Source organism: Pleurodeles waltl, chromosome 2_1 (assembly GCF_031143425.1).
Source record: "Pleurodeles waltl isolate 20211129_DDA chromosome 2_1, aPleWal1.hap1.20221129, whole genome shotgun sequence".
Taxonomy (NCBI): Eukaryota; Metazoa; Chordata; class Amphibia; order Caudata; family Salamandridae; genus Pleurodeles; species Pleurodeles waltl.
This window is the reverse complement of record NC_090438.1, coordinates 168,331,344-168,355,073: the sequence shown is the minus strand read 5'-3', so window position 1 is coordinate 168,355,073 and position 23,730 is coordinate 168,331,344. Positions and strand designations below refer to the sequence as shown.

Below are 23,730 nucleotides of genomic sequence, written 5' to 3'. Positions count from 1 at the left end.
TCAGACAGCGTGTACACAGGAAGGGTGGAGGTGTCACTGAGGTGCATTTGCATTTTGAATGGTCTTCCTGGGCTGAGAGAAGGGGGGGGCAGGGCACACGTGCATCTGTAAAGGCTGTGCCCTGGCCTCACACAAAAGGGTCTTTGATCCCCAACTGATGTTTGGAACCTGTGCTGGAGGAGAGAGGGGGCACTCCCAGAACCAGTTGTAACTGGTTGGAACCTCCTCTCCTCTTCTTTGTTATCACACTGCAAAACTAGGTATATGTACAGAGGATGTTCCCCACAATTTGGAGACACTTTGGAACTTACCTTACTTGTAACTGGACACAGAATGCTGCTGGAGGGACTCACCACGAACTGCCTTGAACTGCGGCTGCTGTGCTGACCTGTGACCTGCCTGGTTATTTGGACGAACTGCCAACTGCCTGCAACCCTTTGTGCTGGCCTGCTGCTGGACCCTGCCGCCCAGTGCTCCCTCTGTTGTGTCCCTGAGGGGCTGGTGCTGTGGCCCTGAACCCCTGCAACGACCTGCCTTGTGCCTCGTGAGCGCTCTTCCTGGTGACTGAGGCACATGAGGAATGTTTCATCTCTCAACCACATAGCTCCTGGAGAGTGCTTTGCTGTGATTATCTTGAGTGCCTTGAGAGCGCTTTCTTTTTGTGCTTTAAGCACTTTGCCTATTCCAAAAATCACTGCTGCAGCTCGGGCATGCTGTTTCCTGCAAGCGCAAGTGAATTGCGCTGTTCGGTGCCCCCAGGGCACAAAGATTGGATATCTGGAGCAAGTGCGCTCTTAGCGGTGTCCCCGGGGCAAAGCGTGCTCCAAGGAGAGGGCCCTCAATTCAGCCTGATCACCGCTGTGGCCTGGGGACTGGTCAAGGCTTGTGCCCCACATCGGGTGCAGGAGCCCTTACAAAAGCGGGGAGGAGGTCTCATCAGAGGCTCCCCGCCCCACCAGGCCCCATTTCAGAATAGAGATCAGGTGGGGAAGGAAGACTCACCGGAGGCTCCCTGCCCCACGGAGCCCTTATTGTTTGTTGGAGATCGCGGGTGGGGCAGAAGCCTCGCCGGAGGCCCCCCGTATTGCGTGGTCCTCTCCTTCACCCCTCATCTGGGTGTTGGTTTGTTTCCCCCACTTAGAAGGGCCCGTTGTGGTCCAGGTGGGGGCCCCAGAGATTACGGGTCCCAGGAGGGGCCCCGATATAAGAAACGGGGGGGTGCATGCCACCCCTCTCCTCCCCAAATAAACACGGCCCCCTGTTGGAGTGTAAAGGAGTGCAAGGGGGCCCCCAGCTACTTCGTGGCACTAGAGGTGCCTTTTCATCACCAAAACAGGTACTATTTACGGACTGTACATATTTCAGATGTTCCTGGTAGGGGCATGCTGGTACTTGTAGGCAACCTGTTTTTTATATGATGTGTCATATTTTTGCTGATGTTCTTTTGATGAGCATGACCTGCTGATATGTTTTTATTACTTGCCATATGTTTTATAATGTTCCTGGTATGGGCATTCATGATATTTTTATAACAAGTGCATTTCTGTAGTAATGTTTCCTCACTCTTGCTTATGTTGCAGAATAATAAGTGTCTTATGTGTTATGTGTGACTACTGCTGGTTTCTGCAGGGTAACAGTATTATGTAATGTTCTGACAACTGCTTGGATAGCAGGGTATTACTGACATGTTGTGTTTGGTCTAGTTATGTTGAGTGCAATACAGTTTATTTATATATATCTTGTTGTTGTGTTTCCTTTGTGGTGGGGCTAGTGCGTCACTTGTGTTGTGTTGTGCAAACGCTTCACACATTGCCTCTGGGATAGGCCTGACTGCTCGTACCAAGCTACAAAGGGGGTGAGCAGGGCTTTTCTTGGATGTATAACTCCCTTGCCCTGACTAGAGTGGGTGGGTTCTGCCTCACTTAGGTGCATACCCTAGCCAACCAGAAACCCCTTTCTAACAGCCAGCACCTGGGCTTTCTTGCTGAGAGGCCTGACTCGCCAAGTGGTGCCAGATCCAGTTCCCAGACCCTTCGGAGTGAGTTCTGTTGTAACCAAGAAGAAACAAGAACATCAACTCCCGAGCGACCTCAGAACTGGCACAGCTGACTGACTCCTTGCCACTGCCTGCACCGAAGCCTGGTCCCTGCTGAGTGTAACAACCGTGACTGATGCCGCAGGCCTGGCGTCGCTGCGGCGCCTCTGAAATCCCACCACAGAGTGAGTCCTGAGTGCTGTGTCCCTGACGTCAGGGACACATAACTCTGACTCTGCTGCAGCACCTGTGGCCCCGAGGAGTCATCACAACAACCCGTAGTCAACGCCTCGTGTCATGACCGCCTGGATTCATTGATCCCACTGGATCGTAGGAAACTGACACCTTGCCACTGACACCTCATCACCTCCACTGCAACTGTAAGAAACCGACGCATCACCTCCCCTGCCTAGCAGTAGGGAACCAGCCCCTGGCTCCAGCAATGCCTCACCACCCCGACTCCGTGCAACGTCTTCGTTTCATCGTTTTCAAAGGTACTGTACCTGGGGTCCATGCATCTCCATGACTGGCCTGCACTCCCTCATGAGTGGCGGCAGACTGTTGGGAACGACTCCGTCAAGAAGTTGTGATAGCCCAGTTGCAGCTATTGTGTTTCTAAGCACTATACTGAAGTTTAATCTTTGAAAATGTGTATCTTTGCTTGTGTATGTTGAATTTTTGTTGTTGTCATCTTGTTTTACTCAGATAAATATTGGCTATTTCTCTAAACTGATGTGGAGTACTTTTGTGGTGTTTTCACAGTGTGTGTGTGTGTGTGTGTGGGTGTGTGTGTGAGAGTGTGTGTGAGTGTTGGACCTGGCATCCTTGGCGTGGTCTCCCCTAACTGTTTGCCTCTGCTTCCCAGGTTGTTGCTGTGTGATTGACTCTGTTTTTGCTGTTTTTGTATCTCTGGGCACTTTACCACTGCTGACCAGTGTTAAAGAGCTAGTGCTCCCTATGTGAAATTACATGGGTAATTGGCTGTTCCATTAGTGGCATATTTAATGCACTAGTAACTCCCTAGTAAAGTGCACTAGAGGTGCCTAGGGCCTGTAAATGATATGCTACTAGTGGGCCTGCAGCCCTGATTGTGCCACCCACATACGTAGCTCTGTAAACATGGCTCAGACCTGCCACTGCAGTGTATGTGTGTGCAGTTCTAAACTGCCATTCGACCTGGCAAGCCCAAACCTTCTCTTTTTGTTCATGTAAGGCACCCATAAGGTAGGCCCTAGGTAGCCCCATGGGCAGGGTGCAGTGTATGTTAAAGGTGGGACATGTACTGATGTGCTTTACATGCACTGATGTGTTTTACATGTCCTAACAGTGAAATACTGCTAAATTCGGTTTTCCCTGTTGCAAGGCCTATCTCTCTCATAGGTTAACATGGGAGCTGCCTTTAAATATTCTTAAGGTGTAGTTTCCCTTTGAGAGCAGAGGGAAATGAGGAGTTTGGGGTCTCTGAACTTAGAATTTAAAAATGCATCTGTTAGTGAAGTTAGTTTTTAGATTGTTAGTTTGAAAATGCCACTTTCAGAAAGTAGGCATTCTCTTGCCTAAACCATTCTGTGACTCTGCCTATTTGTGGATTTCCGGACTGGGTCAAACTGACAAGTGGGCTGTTTGTGAATCTCCTCTAGACAGTGACACAAAGGGAGCTGGGGTGTAGCCTGCATATCCTGATGAACCATCTGGGCTGGAGTGGAGGGCCCAGTCTCCAACCCCCTGTTATGTGTGTCTGGGGCCTGGCCTGGGCAAGGCAGGATCCTGTAAACAACTGAGACTTTTCTTTGAAGTTTGCCTAGTTCAAAGGAAGAAAGGGGTATAAGTATTTAACCAAAACCCCAGATTTTAGATCACTTCTTGATTCAAGAGGAACCTCTGCCAAGGAGAAGAGCTGAGGAAAAGTGCTGCCCCTGCCTGTGACTGTGCTTTGTTGGGCTATCCTGTAGTTACTGCTTCTGCCTGTGAAAAGGGACAAAGACTGGACTTTGTTGGGCATTCCTGCTTGAGAAGAATCATCAAGGGCTTGGATTGAACTTGCCTCCTGTTTTGAAGTCTGAGGGCCATCAAAGACTTCCTCTGCCAGCACCTGGACTCTCTGCTGAGAATCCTGCCCTGCCAAGTGGTGCCCCATCCAGTCCCTGGGCCCTTGAAGGGTGAAGTTGGCAGAACAAGGACTGAAATCCATGCACATAACACCGCGCGGGGACATTTTTGACGCACCACCTGCAACGCGACTGAAAAACAACATGCCACCCTTTTCACGGCTAGACTCAATGTGCCACCTGCATTGTGGCATGGAGATCGACGCATCACAACTGGAGAAACGCTGAAACACCCGCTTGTGGGTGATGATACCGACACAAACCCCACACAGCGCAGTTTTCAAACACTGTGCAACTGGATTTCTCATGCACCGTCGCTGGGTGTCAAAGTCATTGTGAACCTGCATGGATCCAAGGTACCCTGTCCGGAAATCGACGCATAGCTCTCTTGCAAGGGGGGAAAACGACGCACCACCTACCTGACCAGAGAAGAAATGACGCACTGGCTCACTTGTGAGTAAGGAATCAACGCATTGCTGACTTTTCCAACGCATGCTCGTCCGTGCAGCCTTATTTTTGACGCAAACCAGGTACTTTGTGTAAAATCAACATTTCCATTGTTTTTTATGGAGTAAGACTCTTATTCTTTTGAAAATTAATATCTTAACTTGTGTATTTTGGATTTTTGTCGTTTTGGTCTTGTTTTAGATAAATATTACCTATTTTTCTAAACTGGTGTGGTGTCCATTTTGTAGTGTTTTTACTGTATTACTGTGTGTGTTGCTACAAATACTTTACACATTGCCTTTGAGATAAGCCTGACTGCTTGTGCCAAGCTACCAAGGAGGTGAGCAGGGGTTATGTTAGCTGTGTGACTCCCTTGCCCTGACTAGGGTGAGGGTCCCTACTTGGACATGGTGCAAATCACCGCCAACTAGAGAACCCATTTCTAACAACTGTTATTAGGGACCAGATTTACCATTCATAAAAACACATGGAATTTCCATTTCTGTGGGGTTTAACATATAGGTCTACCACCTCCTCTGAGGAGGTGATGAATATATGCTTCTGCCTCAGGGTGGTGTGTGTTTGGGGTAGGGGAAGGAAAGGGACTGGAAAGATAAGTTCTGGCTGGGGCATTGTATGCTCCTCTAGGCCAGAAAAAAAAAAAAAAGAAAATGAGGCTGCAACCAAAACCTCATTCAATATATCTCAGATATGGTGTTCACATACCAGGAAAACTGTGTGCAGGAACACTGACACCTTCTGAATCAGGGAGAGCAGAATTCAATATGTTAATTGTGCTCGGCCTGGCTTACAATCAGGGCTCAGATGGCAAAGAAAAGACCTGGACTGGAGGAGCTACTAAGACAATGACCTGAGTAACTTGAGAACTCTGGGTTAGGACATTATGGGGGTCATTCTGACCCTGGCGGTCATGGACCGCCAGGGCCAACGACCGCGGGAGCACCGCCAACAGGCTGGCGGTGCTCCCATGGGCATTCTGACCACGGCGGTACAGCCGCGGTCAGAAACGTAAAACCGGCGGTGTCCCGCCGGTTTTCCGCTGCCCTGGGGAATCCTCCATGGCGGCGCTGCAGGCAGCGCCGCAATGGGGATTCCGACCCCCTTACCGCCAGTCTGGTTCTGGGGGTTTTGACCGCCAGAACCTGGCTGGCGGTAACGGGTGTCGTGGGGCCCCTGGGGGCCCCTGCAGTGCCCATGCCAATGGCATGGGCACTGCAGGGGCCCCCTAACAGGGCCCCACTAAGATTTTCAGTGTCTGCAGTGTGTGCAGACACTGAAAATCGCGACGGGTGCAACTGCACCCGTCGCACCCTTCCCACTCCGCCGGCTCCATTCGGAGCCGGCTTCCTCGTGGGAAGAGGGGTTTCCCGCTGGGCGGGCGGCCTTCTGGCGGTCGCCCGCCCAGCGGGAAACTCAGAATAACCGCGGCGGTCTTTTGACCGCGCAGCGGTATTCTGGCGGTTCCCGTTTGGCTGGCGGCGCCCGCCGCCAGCCAAACTCAGAATGACCCCCTATATTTTTATTTATGTGCGTTTTTGGTGGTAAACCATTGTAATCAGGTGCGTCATTGTGATACGTTTGATAGAATCAACCCAAGAAGGCAATTCTACAAGTCCCAGAGCAACCTAGCTTGTAAAATAAAAGGAATTCAAATATGGGGAAATGTGCAACCCTGGTTCAGCCACCAAAAGGTAAAAAGAAGACACCAGGCCCTTTCCATTTACAGAGCCAGGAACTGGAACATCCCAACATCCATCAAGACCAGCTTAACGTGACTCCAGTCTAGGAAATCACCTCTTTAAAGAATATTACATCATCAGTGTTACCGCAGTCTCAGATCATTTTCTGTCCACATCCTCAGATCACCCAGACTACCCCTGCGACTGTTTTACTGTGTCATATTCTTTCTCGAAAACAGCGCAACTTCGTGGGCCTCTGTCTACAACATCAGCCTCTCCGACCACTTCCTTCGTCCTTTCGCTAACTCACCCACCTGCTCTCCTCACACATATTTAAGTACCCTACCCCCACGTCACACCCACCATCCCCTCTCCTCCTGCACCATGAATACAGCTCATAGAGAGCGAGTGGCCACCTCCACCCACCCCCTGCCTAGCCTCTCCCGCACGCTGGCCCCTCCCTCCCTGCCCCCAGCAGCACAGGCACTGCAGCTCACAGAGGGCCAGCTGCAGCTCGGAGCTGCTATCCACGTGAGACTGGTGTGCTCCTATAGATTGCCCCTCGCTATTGACAAATGCAGCGCTTGTGCTTCTTTGCAGGCAGGGGCTGCAGTTCCACGGCGTCGCTAAGGGATGCGGCTTTAATTCCACGTCACATCAAGTTTGATCAATAGCCCCTCTGCTTGCCCATTCCGGGGAGCCTTGCTTGGTATGTGATCTCTTTATCTCCCGTTTCAGCACCATCTTTGAAGGGAGAAAGTGGCCGGGATTCCTGCGGTTGTGACAAGGAGTGCGCGCGCTCTGTAATCCGGCTTTTCACCAATGGACTCTGCCCGGCAGCTCTGAAGAGGACACGGACGGGGACCTCCGGGGTACACTTGATCCAATGCTCTTGCCTCACCGGTTTCGTTTTAGGAACTGAATTGTAAGACTAAGCAAAATGTGGCAAAAACTGCTTCCGACTGTCTCCCTGGTCATGGTGGGACTGTGGGGCGAGTCTTTCGGCGGATTTCCGAACACCATCAATATAGGTAAGCATGCGCGCTTTGTGCGGGATTCAGCATTTAACTCAGATTAACTTGAAATTATCTCGCAGCTCTGTGATTCCACGAGAGGGTGGAATGTGCTTCTAAAAAGCCACTTTGTGCGGTGAGCGCTGCTGCCCGAACCAGACAAGGTGCAGACTAATGTGCAATGGGGAGAGCTGAGAGAAAACACTGCAGCTTTTTTATTAGGGGAAATACTGCATTGCTCCGCGGCGCGTAGGTCCCGGGGTCTGTTAGTGGTCGCCCAAGGGAGCATGCTTTCTTCTTCCAATTGTTGTCATTATTTTCCTAGCCCCTTATTACCCGTCCAGTCCGCATATTGCTGGAAAGTTGTCACAGTTTCATACAATAAAGCCCGCAGAGCTATCGCATTTCATATGAAGTGCGATGGGGAACTGTGTGTGCGTTGTGAACACTGGAAGATAGCGAAATGTGGTCTTGAGGCAGGGGCAGTGTGTGTAGGGGCGCGTGGGTTGTGTGTGTCAGTGTCTGTGTGCACGCGCGCTGTGCGCACACGCAAGATGCGCGTAGTAAAGTCCTTTTCTATTCAGATACATGCATAATTCGAATGTTTCCCCTCCTCTCGGCGCTTCGTCAAAGTACATAAACTGCCCTCTCCTGCTCCTTATGACATGAATTCATAGTAAATGGCACATTAATATCTGCCCATTTCTGCTGCAATTTCACACTTTTGGCTAGAGCGAACGATAAATCAGCCGGGTGCGAGACGGTGCAGATGTGCCTGGAAAGTCAAGAGAGATACTGGTGCAGGTTTCATTAAGGCTAAGACTGGAGCGCAGCGATGCCAGGCGAATGCCAAGAGCGGCACTTGAAGAGGGTGCTAGGTTGGCACCAAAAGCAGCACTGGGGGTCCCTTTCACTTTGCCGCTGCAATACAAGGCCGAGCGTATCTTTGAGCGGTACAGAAGGTGCAGTGGCACTGGGGCATCGGGACCTAAGGGGCCCATTGCACCTCGGTTGTGGTTACCTTCTAAGCAGCAGCCTGCTAAGCTCAATTTCTAGGTTTGAATTAGCGCCCATGGCGCCCTTTCTACGCCACTTTATAAGGCGTGATGCATTGAGGTCCGGGGTGCTGTCTCCAGTGGAACTCTCTTCCTGGGGCCTAGGAGTTGTGTCTCACACTCTTACATACCACGTTGCCTGCAGAAGTTTAACCGACCCCTTTCCCCTGTGTCCCCTCTTTCTGTCTCACAGGTGGACTTTTCATGAGAAACACAATCCAGGAGCACAGCGCCTTTTTATTTGCTGTCCAGCTGTACAACACAAACCAAAACATCACAGAGAAGCCCTTCCAGCTGTTTCATCACGTAGACCACCTGGATTCCTCCAACAGCTTTTCCGTCACTAATGCCTGTAAGTAAAGGTTCTCTCCTACAAAGGCGTTGTGTTGTCAAGCGAGCTGGCTAGACCTCATGGATTCCATGCGCGCCAACCCGTGGGTGGAGTGGGTGGATACAACCGAGCCAGTGGCAGATATGTTCTCTGCCCCCACATAGTTTGTATTAGTGTATTTCACACCCACACACCTGCACAAATCCATACACCATGCGGTCCACCCATGTGCAAAAAGTATGTATTCCGGCGCCCTGGCAAGTCCAAAGTGTGTGTGGTTTGTTGATGTTACAATACCTACTTCTGCACAGTCAAGTTATTGCATTGTATGGACGTAGTAATGTGCTGAAGGGTAAAGAAAAATATATTTTGTTTTCATTGGCTCTTGATGAACGTAAAAGAGAGGGTTGATTGGAACTGGAGCCTGACATTGGAAGATTGAAGGAATTTATTTCTGCAAGTGCACATGGCAGGGATTTGTGAGTCGGGTTGCGTCAACCCCTGATACTGCCAGCCTTGCTCTATCATGTGCGTGATGAAAGATCTCCATTAAAGATTATGGACTGCGCCCAGGTCTACCCTTTCCACCCTTGTTCTCCAAGTCAAGTTTAGATCGCTCTTTTGCACAGTAAATGATCTCACATCCAGGACACGACCTCAAGGTGTTATGGACAAAAGAGGCCCTGACCTTTGTGCAGTTTGCCCCATCAGGGCTCCTTATGGTGTGTCAGTGCCTGTCTTCCACCATGGTGCCCTTTCATTCTGTTAACAAATAGGCTGTCACCGCGCTTGAAATGAATGGGTTAATCTCTGCTCTCCTACAGGCACGTCTAGAGACTCTGGCCCAAAGACAGTAATAGGCTTGCTTGAAAGATGGCGCAATAAGGGATGCGATACACAGCTTTGAAAGAACAGATTTGTGCAATATATCCCCGGCCAGAGCAGTATTCACGTTCACATATGCACGGCATTTCCTCCGAAAGCACAAATCGGCTTGCTTGTGTTTTTCTATTTGTGCTGAATATTCGTGTAGTTCAAGATCTCTGACAAGGATGGTGTATGTGATTTGTGGATTTTTAAAACAGGTCTGTGTAACACGTGACATTCTGTTAATGATTTGTGCCTGATAATGTTTTTTATGTAGAGAGAGTATTGCTTCTGCTATAGTATTCGTGTTTACCACTGACTTGTGTGCATGAGCTGTTACCCTGACATAAACTGTACTGTATCGCTGAGTTAAAGTTGAGATGTTCCCTCAATTTTCACAACCCCGCACACTAACAAACAGCGCACAAGGATTGCCTCATCCCCACAATTCATTTTTCTAATCCCTCCCTAAGCGAAGACTTCAACGGCAAACATCTGACTATTAATCCGCAATCATCTTAATCTCTTCAAGAGGCTGTATCTCAAACATAGCTCCCCAAATTTCAATTATGTGGATTAAAGCTGAATACATTTTACATCTGGCCTGATTAATTATCAATGGGTTGTCTGATTGTCTGTGCTTCTCAACAGACATTGTTAAAAACCTTTGCTTTCCATAAAGAACATAATCTAATGCCTAAAAAAATCCCTCGTGCTTCATTCCTGTACGTCTACAGACATGACATTGTCAATGTCTGTTTCCATTGATGGCCACGTCCCTTGAGGATTAAATTCAATCTACGCGAGGAAGGTCCTATATGAAACATAATGGTGAAATGCAAGACCTCTATTCTAACCACACAGCAGATAAACCATGGCACGCAATGGAGCAAGAACACGCATAGAGTCATCAGAATAATGATGAAGAGGTGACCTTGTCACTACGCCAACAAACAGAAACAGTAGCAAAACAGAGAAATAACAGGTATAGTCTCACCCAGTAAGTCACTGAGGGCTGCATCACTCCTCCAAATAAGTGGAAGAATGTCATTCTCTATCAGTTGTGTGTGCAGTGATGTCAGCACGGAATTTCAGCGCGTGCCGGTTTCTGAGAATGGAGACAGGCTTCTGCGTGTAAGAGATCCAATGAGTGGAGTTAGCAGTTCTGAGTGCGGTGGTTCAAGGGCACTTTGTGCTCTAGTTGGCCGTGTACTAGAGGAATGCACTAAGTGGTGGCGCCATCGCGCCAGAGGAGGCGAGAAGTAAGTCGAGGGATGGATTAGGAAGTGTGGCCACAGCTTGGTTTTCAGAAGCGGTAACTATGAAGGGAGTTCATGACAGGGTTGTGATGACACTGTCAGCCAATGAGGTCATTTCAAAGACTTCTGCAGGACAAGGACGATTTCCCATAAAAACTCTCTGAAGCTGTAGAATGAGGCTAAAAGGCATGCTGATAGCATGAATATTAATATTTATCTATATATAATTGTCCATAAAACGAAAGCTGCTTCACAGCGCTAGTGATAAGGGCCATATCCGTAGGACTTTGATTTCATGAACCACTTCAAGTTATATTTGGAGAGGTTCTTTATAAAAGAAGAAGGATATTGATCTACGAAAGGTGAAAAATCATTGAAGTATGGATACGTTCATTTTTCCAGAAATGTATTTAAACTTAGCATACTGGCTACATGCTAATTTATGGAGCTTACATCACCATAAGACAGGGAATGCCTTCACTTATTCCTCATCACATGACTCTTTTAGGCTTCCTGTCATTCTCTTGTGTGTTATATTGAAAGTCCATTTTCATTGCCAGCAGGAAACCATTCTGGAGCTCCATTAGTGTCCAACTTCCTTGATTTCAATCCTTATATGTACAGCCCCAAGCAGATAGCTGTCTTCCTGTCACGGGCGGCTGCCACCGATCAAGGGGAGTGGGTGGGAAAGACTGTTAGGGGTGGGGGTTTAAAAATATTTTTTTTATAAAATGTACCTTTCTGACGCTCCCGCTGGTGGCCGGCTTCATGATGCTCCTGTCTTTCAGGCTTCGGGGCACAAAGCACAGGCTCCCAATCCAGACTCCGCTCTCATGCTAAAGCAAGTATGAGAGCGGCATCAGGATTGGCTGAGCGAGATGGTTTGACTCTCACTCAGGCACAGCAAGCCTGTGCCATTTCTCCAACTAGGCTGCATAACATAGCCAGGTTGGAGAAATGTAAGTGTGCATGTCAGCTTGGCCAGCCTAAGACGGCCTGCCAAAGTGACTTGTGACTTTACAAGTGCCCACCACTCCTCTTCCCTGCCATGGCCTGGCCCCGCTCTAGATTCCATGGCTCAGTCAGGCAGTGACAAATTTTTCGCTGCCTGAGTGAGCAGGGGGGCGATGCTCCTACTCTATTATGGAGGAGTTGCCCCTGCTTCCTTTTCACTGCATGTGTCCCCCATCTTCATAAGACACTTTACTCCTCCCACCTTATGATTCCAATTCCATCCCTCCGCCAGGTCCTCTCAGCCCAAACCCTTGAGATTACACATTCGACAAGTCTAGCTTTCTACTTTCATGCCTACTTTGAAATGTAATTAAGTGAAAAATGCTGTGAGGTGCAGTAGTGGTTTGCCCTATAAAGTAAGCGTGAGGGCTATTTCTTCGACCATTATCTAAAATCCATGCCCCCTTCTACATATTTCTTTTTTATTATTATAAGTTCACTCTATCATTATCTCTACAATTGAGTTTCCTATAGCTTTCCCACACCCTCTAGCAATATATTTGAGCAGAGAGTTCAGCCCATGACATTCTCAAACGACCACCTCACCCCTCATGCCACGCTTCTCTTTTGAAGGGCACAACGCATTATACTGAGATCTACCTTCTGGGCCCATATCTTAATAGTAGGATCTTGCTTCACTGGGTAACCCTTACATGTGCCTCGGTGCCATTCATGTGCATTCATGCAACGCTCTAGTGGCATCTTTACCAGCACTTATTCATAATCATTTTTTACATTATGTGTATGCATTCCTTCTTCAAATTTTAAGTGTGGTAGGACCTCATTACTAGAATAAGGATCATAAATTGTACCAGAACACCACATTTGTGACTTATTTTTTACATGCACTTGTCTACCCAGGGAATGTGTCCCGTGTAAACATGTGTGAAGAAATACTAATTCACATGGTGGTCCCAATTTTTCAGGGTCAAAATGTAAAATGTAGTGTAATGCGGTAATGCGCCTGGAAATTATTGCATCCTGAGAATGCTGTCACTGCATCTGGTCTCCTGACTCCTGCAAGGGGGTCCAAAGAATGAAGAGCGAAGAGGTGTTTTATTGCTAGTTATGTGTCCGACTCATGTTGTAAATGAGAGCACAGTATTCAACCTGGCTTGGGAACAAGTAACCACACCATTAAAAATAGTTAAGGTGAAAAGGGTCATTATCTGGTCATGACTGTACCCGTTTCCATTGTCTTTTGACGGTGTCTTCAGACTATGACATATGGCTAGGTTGTGAAGGTCTGCCTTCCAGTGTGGGGTGATTGACGACCTCGGTAATTGTGGAACCCTCGTCATACTGAAAACAAACACTCTAGCCTTTCACATCTCTGCTTCTCTAATTCTTCCCTCTGTAGCATCAGAAGCCATCACTCAATCCATCTACCCTTCCAGCATGTACACACCACTCATCCACGATAATATCCAGAATGGTCAGGTGGGCGTTTTGCTTATGAAGATTTGTTTATGCAATAAACATCAAAATGAAATGTCACTGACAAAAAATGCCAAGGTCAGATGTGTCAGTGACAACAAACACTTGCAAAGCCAATCGGTCTGATGTTGAATGCCAGCCTTTTGGCTTTCTCAATACTTGTTGTAGTATGTCATAGTTTTTGTAAATATTTATTTTTGGGGGAGCTGCTGTTCACTCACCAATATGAAATAAAAACACTGGCTAAAAGTACTTTTTTTTTAGAAAGCACACATTGCCTTTATAGGTCCTTGCACTGAAGGGAAGTTTGCTGTTTGAGGACGTGCTCCTTGTGAAAGGGCAGACTGCTGTCACTCGTAGTGAAATGAGCCAATTGCTGAAGGGGGCTGGCCTTGTATGCTGTGGTGGATGGAAGAAAAAAAGAGAATATCACAACAATAGAACAATAGATGAAGAGGGCTGGCTGAAAGCCCCTATAAATCTATTATACATCTAATTTTAGTAAATGCAAAAGGGCCCGGCTGACGCCAAACCTAAAAAATGGACCAAATGTGGCTAATGACGAGAATGAAACATTCACAATATGTTGTAAAGAAGATAGAAAGGCCTTTTTCTATATGTTATTGTAAAAAGAAGGATGACTTGCAGTGCGCTGCCTGTTATCGGATGGGCACTGCAATGCGAACCCTGATTCTGTCGCAAACCATGCAGCAGAAAGGGACTAGTGGTGCAGTGCCCATTTGTGCAGACTCGAACATGCATTCACCAATAGATAATTAGTCAGTGCTCCACAAGTGCCCTTTGTCTCACTCAGAGCTGCAAAGTCCTGCCCCAGTATTACAGAGCCTGCAGGCTGGTGATGCCAGGAGAGTTGTTGGGTCAAGTACACTGAAAATGATGTGACTTAAAAAAGGCAGCATTAAGAGGAGGAGTGGATTGCCAGCTTGCAGGGCACCGAGGCCACGACCCCTGTAAAAATCTAACAAAAATTGTAACAACAATTAATTCTGGTTGAATATTTGTCAACATTTTATTTTCTTAATGCTGTGTGCCTTTAACATTTTTGTATTTTACTTACTGATTATACTCACATCTTTCCAACCCGGTGAGCAGTGTTGCCCTAGAACAACACTGATGAACTGTAGGTATCAGGCATATACCTTCTGTGCGTTTTATTTCACCAAGCAATAACATACACATTGATATTATTATATAGTATGTCATGAAATCTCTCCACCCACTTCTTGCATCACTCGCACGCGCAACTCCTCTTGCTACAGACCTCCTTTCGATGCAGTCACTCCTCCCTCCTGGCCCAGTTATTTGTGGGAATCCTCCTTCCACAAGGACACAGGGAGAATAAAGTCACATTTATAGGCTATTATGCAAGCAGGCTGCTAATTGCAGTATATTGCTTCAATGTGTTCGTACAGAGGGCATGAAGCTGAAATGTGAATATTCCTCAGATGGTATAAGTGACTATATCTTTCGTGCCTGACAAGTATATCAGAAGTAAGACGCGTAATCGTTTTAAGTGTGCATTCCAGGAAGGTAAATGTGCCATGCAGGCTCCAGCCCTTTGAAGTGCCCACCCCTGCCTCACTGCTTTGCTCTTGCAGTGTTGTACCACAGCACTAGCGCTCCAGCCTCTGCAGTCTCCGCTCATTAGCACTCAGAGCTCATACTTCCTTTCTGCACTGTCATTGCTAACATTGCTGTTCTACACCTTCCGAGCCAGCGAATGCACTTGAATTACGCACAGTTTGCAGGAAACAGACAGGCACACCAAACCCTAAAGGTGACCCTCTGTGGAATGTTGCTGGAAAAGCACTAATCGAAGCACCATAATCCTTTCAACATGGGTAAAGGGGGAGGGAGGAGGAAGATGACGTTGATTGCAGCATCTAATTAATTAATCTTAACTGGGCATTGCAGAGGGTCTTTTCCTAATTCACCTATTTTAGAGATTCTGTACGATGTACATTTCAGTTTTATATATACATATATATATATATAGCTATACATATAAATATATGTATCTATCTATCTATCTATCTATCTATCTATCTATCTATCTATCTATCTCTCTCACTCTCTCTCTATATATATGCATATATAGAGAGAGTATATATATATATATATATATATATATATATATATATATATAAAGAGAGAGAGAGAGAGGAAGAGAGAGAGAGATAGAGATTTCTTCTGACCCAGGACCACTTTGCATAACATGTTAAAAAAAAATCTTATTATACAAGAGAAGATTATATGATTCACAGGATGTTGAGCAGAAACTTTGATTCCAAACTGGCTCCCCTTGTTCAAAGGTCAGCAACTGTAGCCACTAGGCTATATCTCTTCTCCATTCTCTTTTGTAATAAGCGCCTTTCATTGGTAGTTGAAACATGCCGGTGTCTGGCTACCTATAGTTTTTATCTAACTCGGGAGATTCAACAATTTACATTTCCAGTCCTTTAATGTACCTTTGACATGTCCTCTTAAACTAGAGGGAACATTTCATTTTTGTGATGTCCAAGCTCCATGGTGCTGTCAAGCATCCGTGTGACAAATACTCCATAATTTTAAAAGCATTGTCATTTATTCCCTAGCAGCAGATGCTGTACAGGGCACTTGAGTCTATTATTAAGCAAACCTTTTCTTTTCTGACATGTTTTGCTGCCCACCTTATCATCTGCACCCGTTCGACTTTTCTTCTAGTTATTTGGATAACCAATTGTCTCTGTTCAAATCAATGTGTTTTTTGGCTAAGTGGTATTGGCTTCTAATGCACCAGATGATCCAGTATTTTCTATCTGAATTAGAACTCATCCGCACATCAAATTAGTTTCCCCCAAGACAGAGGTTTTGGTGAAATTGTGTATGGCAACAGTAGCTGCCCTGCATTCTGTTTATATTCCAGCACTTCTTCCTAAGGTTTCGTGTAATGGTAATTTGATCAATTATGTAAATTGAAAGGTTCCTATTTCAAAGATGTTGCCAACGTTAAAAAGTGATGTACTTGGTCCAAGACACAAACTAATAAACATTTCTTCTGATATGCTTGAGCAGCAAAATCAAACTCAAAAAGTGGATTTTGATGTAAAGTGTGTAGTTTCAAGTAACTCGAGAGATTGGTAGAATTTATGCCTTTTGGTAGTTTTTCAGAATACTCGAGACTTTGGAAAATCAATTTGACACATGCTTCATTTCCTACAAAACATTCCACTTTGGTGGGGATAGACTATTATCCATAGATATGGAGCTGCATGGATTTTGTTTCCAGATCAATCTCGTGTGCAATAAACCTGTCTGTGGTCAGTCCTAAAATTTGAATGTATTCCCAAGTCCTGTTTTTGCTTATATACTGTGATTACTCTCTGCTGTCTGCTGCATGTTGTTTGGAATTGTGCTATTACTTTAGCTGTTCATAGTCATTAATAATCCTTAGTTTTATTCTTTCACAAGCATTACTGCAAGAAAACCTCCATAAGTTATTCTTAAATCCGCTGTGATAAGACACTTGTCATTGTGCCTTGCTGTAGAGCCATAGGGATCTAGGGGCCAGGTGTTCTAAGGGTTTTTTGCAGTTGCAAACTATTCAATTCACAAAAATGGAGGTTTAAACAACAAAAAACATGTTCCTAATGTACTAAATCATTTTGCGATTCAGAAAGCGTTTCCTGAATTGTAAAATGGGGTTTCCGACCCCTACCAAACCACACTTTGAAAGGTCTGTGCTTTAAGCAATCTTTCAAAATGTATCAATGGTTTGCGTCCCCAAGCCATTGATCAGCTCCCAAGTTGGCACAGTAACTGATTCACAAAGGGCAAATGATCCTTTTTAGACCTCTTTCCTCATGTGAACTAGAGTGACCACTTCTGATGGAGTACTGACAATTCACTGAAGTTTTTGAAAATGGAAAATGTTTTTAGAGCAGTTCAATTTCCTTTCAGGAAATCTAGCTGCTGTAAAAAACATAGGTTTCATTTTAAAATTAGGATTTCAGAAGCACAACATGGGCAGCCATAGTGAATTCTTTCGAACTCTGTTTTTTATTACCCTTTCCTAGACGTGTCCTTCAGTATCTGCCATTTAAAAGCATCTAAGAAAAAGTAGCAGTGTGTCCAATGTCGAAAATATATATTAATGGGAATTTCAGTAAGAGGAAGTCGGTGATATTGTAAAGACTGTTACCTGCCCTTAAAAAACACCCAAAGTTATCATTTCACAGACTGAAGTGAACCAAGTCTTTGTAGCTCGTCACTAACAGCGCTTGGCGAGGTTAATGCTGACATCTCGCAGAATAGAACGAGAGCTATGTGAGGAACATTCATGAAGCAAAACAATACATAAATAATGAATGTGGTGTCTGAGTAATAAAAAATAAAACAGAAAAAATGTCTTAACAAGAAAAGCCAGATATCGACATTAGTAATTATTATCCCAAACAGGATAAAATCAGGAACACGCACAATCCCTGATAGAATATGGCCTTGCCATAGTTGGCAGGTATTTCTGTTGAAAAAAACTTGAGAGGAATTTTCCACACAGAGCTGGCTCAGCTGATGGCGAATACAACATGTAAAACATCCAATCAATGTGGCAGATTTATTTAGTTGGACCTTATGTGTCAGGTAATGTAAAATAAAGTCTCCTTATATCTGATTGTCTCATAGGAAAAAACCTGGTGATAAAGAAAATTATCCAGACTGTATCTGAAGCTGTCAGAGGACAAACCTGGGTGTGGTTTCTCAGAGGGGTGCAACTTTAGCTCTTTTTCAGTTCTTTTGTACGAATAAAGAATCTCATATTAGGTGCTATTGCTGGACTCTTAAATTGTCTCAGTGTTTTGTGTAAACACATTAGATTAATATGGAAAGTATGTTTCTTAAGTATGAAGTTCCAGATATTTCTATTGATAGTTTTAAAGAGCATTTAATATCTGTTGGGTTGCAGTTCCTCTCTTTGTGCTGTTCAGCACTGAGACCAGGCTCTTGTTTTCACTCATCACAGGAAACACAACAAGACTGTCAGCGCTCGTCCACACCTGGAGTAGCAAAATATTTACGATTTTACAGGTATACAATGCAGCCCCATGAAGGACAGATCAATGCAAGATTTTTAGCATTACTTCTGACTATGTAAATGAGTTCCATGTAGATTTATTATATGTAACTTTTTCAATGTGGATAATCGGAATATCCGTCTTACATCTAGCCCACTTGGGGGATACTACCAGAACATCATGGACAAAATATGTCTGACAAAATATTGCCTCCTAAATATTTTTTACAAAAGCATCCATTGAAGTTAGTGATCAACACCCAATGGGAGAAGATTTTTGCAAACAATATTTAGGACACAATATTTATGCCGCTGACATTTTTGTTATTGATATTCTAATCTAACTCCTCCCTGAGCTACATTATACACTTCCAGTGTATACCATCTGGGTGTCTCTTTTAGAATCCAAGCATGCTTTTGAAGCTATGTACTGAATGCGAGGTTTCAAGGGCTTGAACCGGGGGTCATTTACCAGCAAGCCACTTAAATCTAGCTCATTGAATTTTCACTCCCTCAGAGAAGGGTGGGTGCCCAAAGAGAGGCCAGCTACTTTTCTTTAAGTGCTGATTCTAGACAACATGGTAGATAGTCAGGACTGCAGCCCAATGGATCTGTAAGGGTTGGAAAAATGAAACAGTTCCTCAATTCGGTAGAGACGCCAGTCACATTTTGTAGTCCTTTCAAGGATTCTGACAAGATCTTATTGCAGCGAACATAAGATAAAGTGAAACTTTGTGGTTCACATTCTGACAGGTATTACAAAATCCCTGATTGTTGTTAATCTTAAGCCATAAAAATGACCATTAGAACAACCCTGAAAGGTACATATAGTTACATATAGATGTGTGTTTTATTGTTTATAGGCAGGAAATTTGCTAGCCTGCAGTGTTTACTAGAAACTGTAGTTGTAGTTATCCCTCACATCTCTCGGTGAAATACAAAAGTATTCACACATACTTACATTTCATGTTACTTTAAAAAACATTAAAGACTACTCAGTCAATGAAGATTAAACAAAGTTGCACATGTAATATAATTATTCATGAAATTAGATAAAGGACATGGTAGATTTTGGGTTAAACCGTATCTACAAAAGCATATCAAATTTTAGGGGAACGCTGAATAACTTAGGCTATCCTCTGTGTCTTTTGTGTCAGCAAAACCTATGAAAATAAGCTTGTCTATCAGCAAGGAAAAGGTTGTACTTCTTGGAGTAAAATACCTAGAGACCTTTTGATGGCTCTTCTACACATCAAGGGCCAGATGTATCAAAGGATTTTACCCATTCTGTGTCTATGGGAAAATGCTTTAGTACATATGGCCCCAAGTGCCATCTCTTATGTCAGTAGTGTCTCAAAAGTTGAGCAGTAGTTTCAGCTTTAATGTCTCTTGTCATAGACTTCAGCACAATTTCATGACTCAGTGTGCCACATGTTTTGGGGCCAAGTCCTTTAACACAATCTTCAGAAGTGACATTTTGTGCCTGAATTTTTTATTTAGTTTTGTATTTGAATAATGTTTTCCTCATTCCCTGCTATAATTATGCTACTGATTTCCATCAGGGAACTATCTCCTCACTGGCCATAAACGTGCCTGCTTCTAGCTTGTCAGTTGACCACATTAATGCTATATTCTCTACTGCTTCTCTGGGTTCACCTGGAGGCACTGTAAGACCGTGATTCTGGTCTCTAATCATTGATAAATTACTGACTCCCAAGTTGAGATGTAGGCTCACTCACAAAAGGGAAGGGGTCCCCGGGGGACCTCTTCCCTTTTGTGAATTGGGGTGGCAGCTTCAGGGGAAGCAGGGAAAAACTGAAAACAGGCATGGTGGCCTGCTGTCCCCTGCAGGCCACCATATTTTTCTTTGTAGTCAATTGCAGGGACTAACAATTTGAGACTTGTCAGATGATATTAGGCAGGAGGTCGTTTTGTGATACTATCCGAATCATTCTTTTGGTCAGTTTGCAAAACAATTTAGCCTTTGCAAAAAAATCAGTATGAAATTGCAACCACCCTTTGCTTCCACATTTTCAGTATATACATGGCCCAAAGTTTCTTGTCCATTGTTTTGGAATTGCAAAATTGCTTACTAACACTTACTTTAGAACGGATGAAACGTCATGAAACTACTAGGAAAAGAGTTCCATAAGCGGAACACGGGCTGGGAATGATTCCAAGCAGCTGAGCAGGGTACATTTGAGGGTTATCAGCAAGGGTGCCGGTGAGTCTCCTCTGGACAGGCAAGAAACTACAAGGAATATTTTGAAACACCAAAATGTGTGTAAAATACTGCACAAACCTCAAGGACCTTTTGCTGTGCTGCCACCAAACAGCTAAATGTTGGCTTGCATGGAGTGTATTATGGTAGCAATCAAACGAAGGCATATGCAAATAAGCTGCATGTCAGCATGTAGGCCTCCCTTTTATATTGGCTACAGAGAAGTACTGTTATGTTTGTTTTGATATCTGATCAAAAAGGACAGATTGGTAGATAACATGAAGGCCAGAAACCTATCCATCTGCGATTTCCTTTTCAGATGTTCTTAAATCTAATTCATAAATGTACCATGGAGAATCGATGCACATCCTTGGAAGTTTAAGAATTCATGAATCAGGCAATCTGCAGACAGAAGTGTTACCGAAATAGGCCCTTTCCCCTTTCACCTTTATCTTTTTTTCTTTTCTTTTTTTCTAGAAGAAAATTCGTTTTCAGGTTCAGAAATCCCTTATAGAAACCTGCAATATATGGTGGTGTTTGAGACGTTCACACCAACTTATACACTTCTTGAAGTCATTTTGGTACTATGGGCCTTATTGAGGCTCACGTGATAGCAGTGTAGTTGTAGGTGTTTGGAAAATGGAAAAGATAATGCAAACAAGATAGGAATAAATGTAATTTGTATTTCTTAGTTACTATTTTATTGGCAAAAGTGTACATTTGGCGCACAAATTCTGATGACATCTCACACAGATGTAATTTGTGCCAGAGAACTGAGCTCCTAAGAAGGCGCACATTATTTTTGAAACACTTTGGGAAGATTACTGAATGCCTCGAGTTATGACTTTTTTGGCCTTTACTACCCTCCCAGTTTCTTTCCTCTGCCCCTCGGACCAGGAATACAATTAGAACTGTAGAATACCTTCCATATTTGCAGATATTAGACAATCGTTCAGTAAATTTTGGCGGGTATAGGTTACCAGGATCAGGACCTCGATCTGTCATTTAAACATGCTCATCCATTTAGGTGCACAATTATATTGTGAATAAGATTGATAGCTGTGTATCTGACAGAGCCAGGTGATCAAAAGTAGAGCTACATAATGCAAATATTTTGGGATACAGCAAAAATGCCCTGGCTCCCTGCATATAAAAGATGCACACCTGCTGTTTATCAGCGAGTTTCACTAAACCCCAATCGAACATGAAGTACTTGCAGGGTCGGCTCCTCCATAGGGGCAGACGAGCGTCGCCCTCCCCCTCCAACAGCGGCAGCTGCAATCCTTTTCCACAAAAACGATAATAAACTTTGGTATCATTTTTGGGGTGAAGGGGTGGGGCCACGGGGGTGACGAACAATGAGGGTGAGTGCTCAGCACTCCCCCTCAGGGCACATGTATGTTTGGCCAGCCGTCTCGGGCCAACCAAACACACATGCGCCCAGGGCTCTCCCCAGCCCAGCAACATGGTTGCTGGGCTGGAGAGATCTTGCACAGGCTCCTAGTCTGCCTGTGAGTGCCCTGGCTGGGTGCTCCCAGCCAATCCTGATGCTGCTCTAACAGGCTGGGAGCCTGTCCCTGCAGACAGAGGAACGGAGCAGCGCGATTCAGATGGCGGAGGCCCAGGTACGTTTTTTCTTTTTTATTTAATCCCCCCTCCCTCCTGCACACCACCCCGCCCATTCACTCGCGTGCAAGCCACGACTGAGTACTTGCAAAGGCCCTCCCTTGCTTCAACATACTGCTACATCATTTTAAATGCTGCCATTTTTTTAAATATAGCCAAGGGCTATCCTAGCAGTTTCTTTCTGTCTTTTAATATGGTCTAAAAGTAATTTCACCATCTTTCATCACTTGGTGGGGGGGGCACTTCTTAACATTTACCTTTTCTGTTGGTTGAACACAGAAGTCAGGCTTCCTCTAAAATCGATTTATTTAGACTACAAATTGAGTTGCCCTAATAAATATGTGTGTAATATGTGGATTAACAAGATTGTCGAGAAATCGTATTACGAGCATCTTAAAGGAACAAATAGTTTTTAGTCTTTCACAGTGGTTTCAGTGGTGTAACAAAGACCCTTGCAGCCCCACCGCTGCAGGATGGGGCCCCAAGCTCCAAAGGGCCCCCTCGGCACAGTACCCGGGCCTGAGAACTCCCGAGTTAGTCCGGAGGGGGACCCCTCCATGTTCTTTGTTGGGGGTGGCACCTCAAGTTTTGCTGCGCCACTGAGTCCTTACCACCTGCCTATGAAATTGGTTTCTCATAGAAATCAGAATTGTCTGTGGTTGTGTTTACTTCAGATATAACTGTTGGCCCACCTACGTTTGTATCTCTGTTAATAGGTAATTTCCCGTTCTATCATTTATGTTAGTGGTGTTTACTATGTTACACTGTTATTTAAATTGTAAATGTATTTTTTCTACCGACTGTGCATGCTGTCTGTGTGCAGTCTCTACCTGGTACTTTTGTTTCATTAAATAGTAACAATGAAATACCAAAGGGGTACGCTTTCCAGTCAGGGATGCTGGGTTTCGTTGTCTATTTGAAAATATTAGTAAAAATTTGTAGGATGGTTGTTATCCCACAGCTGGTGAAGTATGTTTATAAAATGAGGTACTGGGTCCTTCGTGAAGGAAGAGACTAGAAGCAGAATTTCGGTACTCTGTCCTCGGTATAACGTCTCCTAAACTGACCAGTGGTGCAGACGTTATCACGGGGGTGATGTGTCTTTTCTGTTACATGTACATGTCCTGAGGAATAGTTTCACTGTTGATGTGACCAAGTTGCACATTGTATGAATATATCTGCCATGACAGAGTGGGACCTCCCTCTGCCAGGATGTGAACGGCTGCTGGAGTGGGATTACATTACTGAGCTCCACTCACTGGACTAAAGTAATCCTAACCCGGGTGTTGATGTGACCAAGGTGCACATTGTATGAATATATCTGCCATGACAGAGTGGGACCTCCCTCTGCCAGGATGTGAAGGGCTGCTGGAGTGGGATTACATTATTGAACTCTACTCACTCGAAAGAGGTAATCCTAACCTGGGTGGCGAGCATTAGGCCTGGTTCCTACTGGTGGCCTCTAGTTACAATTCCAGTCATTAGGACCTTGCATGCGTGTTCTTACTGTTGGTCTAGTGGACCTGTTTCTGGCACTTCTATACTG

At 45.0% G+C, this 23,730-nt stretch overlaps 1 protein-coding gene across 5 annotated transcripts in view; it reads left to right on the top strand.

Moving 5' to 3' along the window:
• The first annotated feature begins 6,669 nt into the window (after positions 1-6,669).
• Positions 6,670-23,730, top strand: part of GRIA3 (glutamate ionotropic receptor AMPA type subunit 3) — a 1,035,516-nt gene continuing 1,018,455 nt past the window's right edge. For 3 of the 5 annotated variants that reach the window (XM_069211976.1, XM_069211994.1, XM_069211985.1), the window contains exons 1-2: positions 6,767-7,321; positions 8,552-8,710. In XM_069211976.1, the coding sequence (XP_069068077.1) occupies positions 7,231-7,321; positions 8,552-8,710 (250 nt within the window). In that variant the 5' untranslated portion in view covers positions 6,767-7,230. Of the gene's footprint in view, positions 7,322-8,551; positions 8,711-23,730 lie in introns of all 5 variants that reach the window. The other 2 variants (XR_011199206.1, XM_069211966.1) reach the window with 2 other exon arrangements.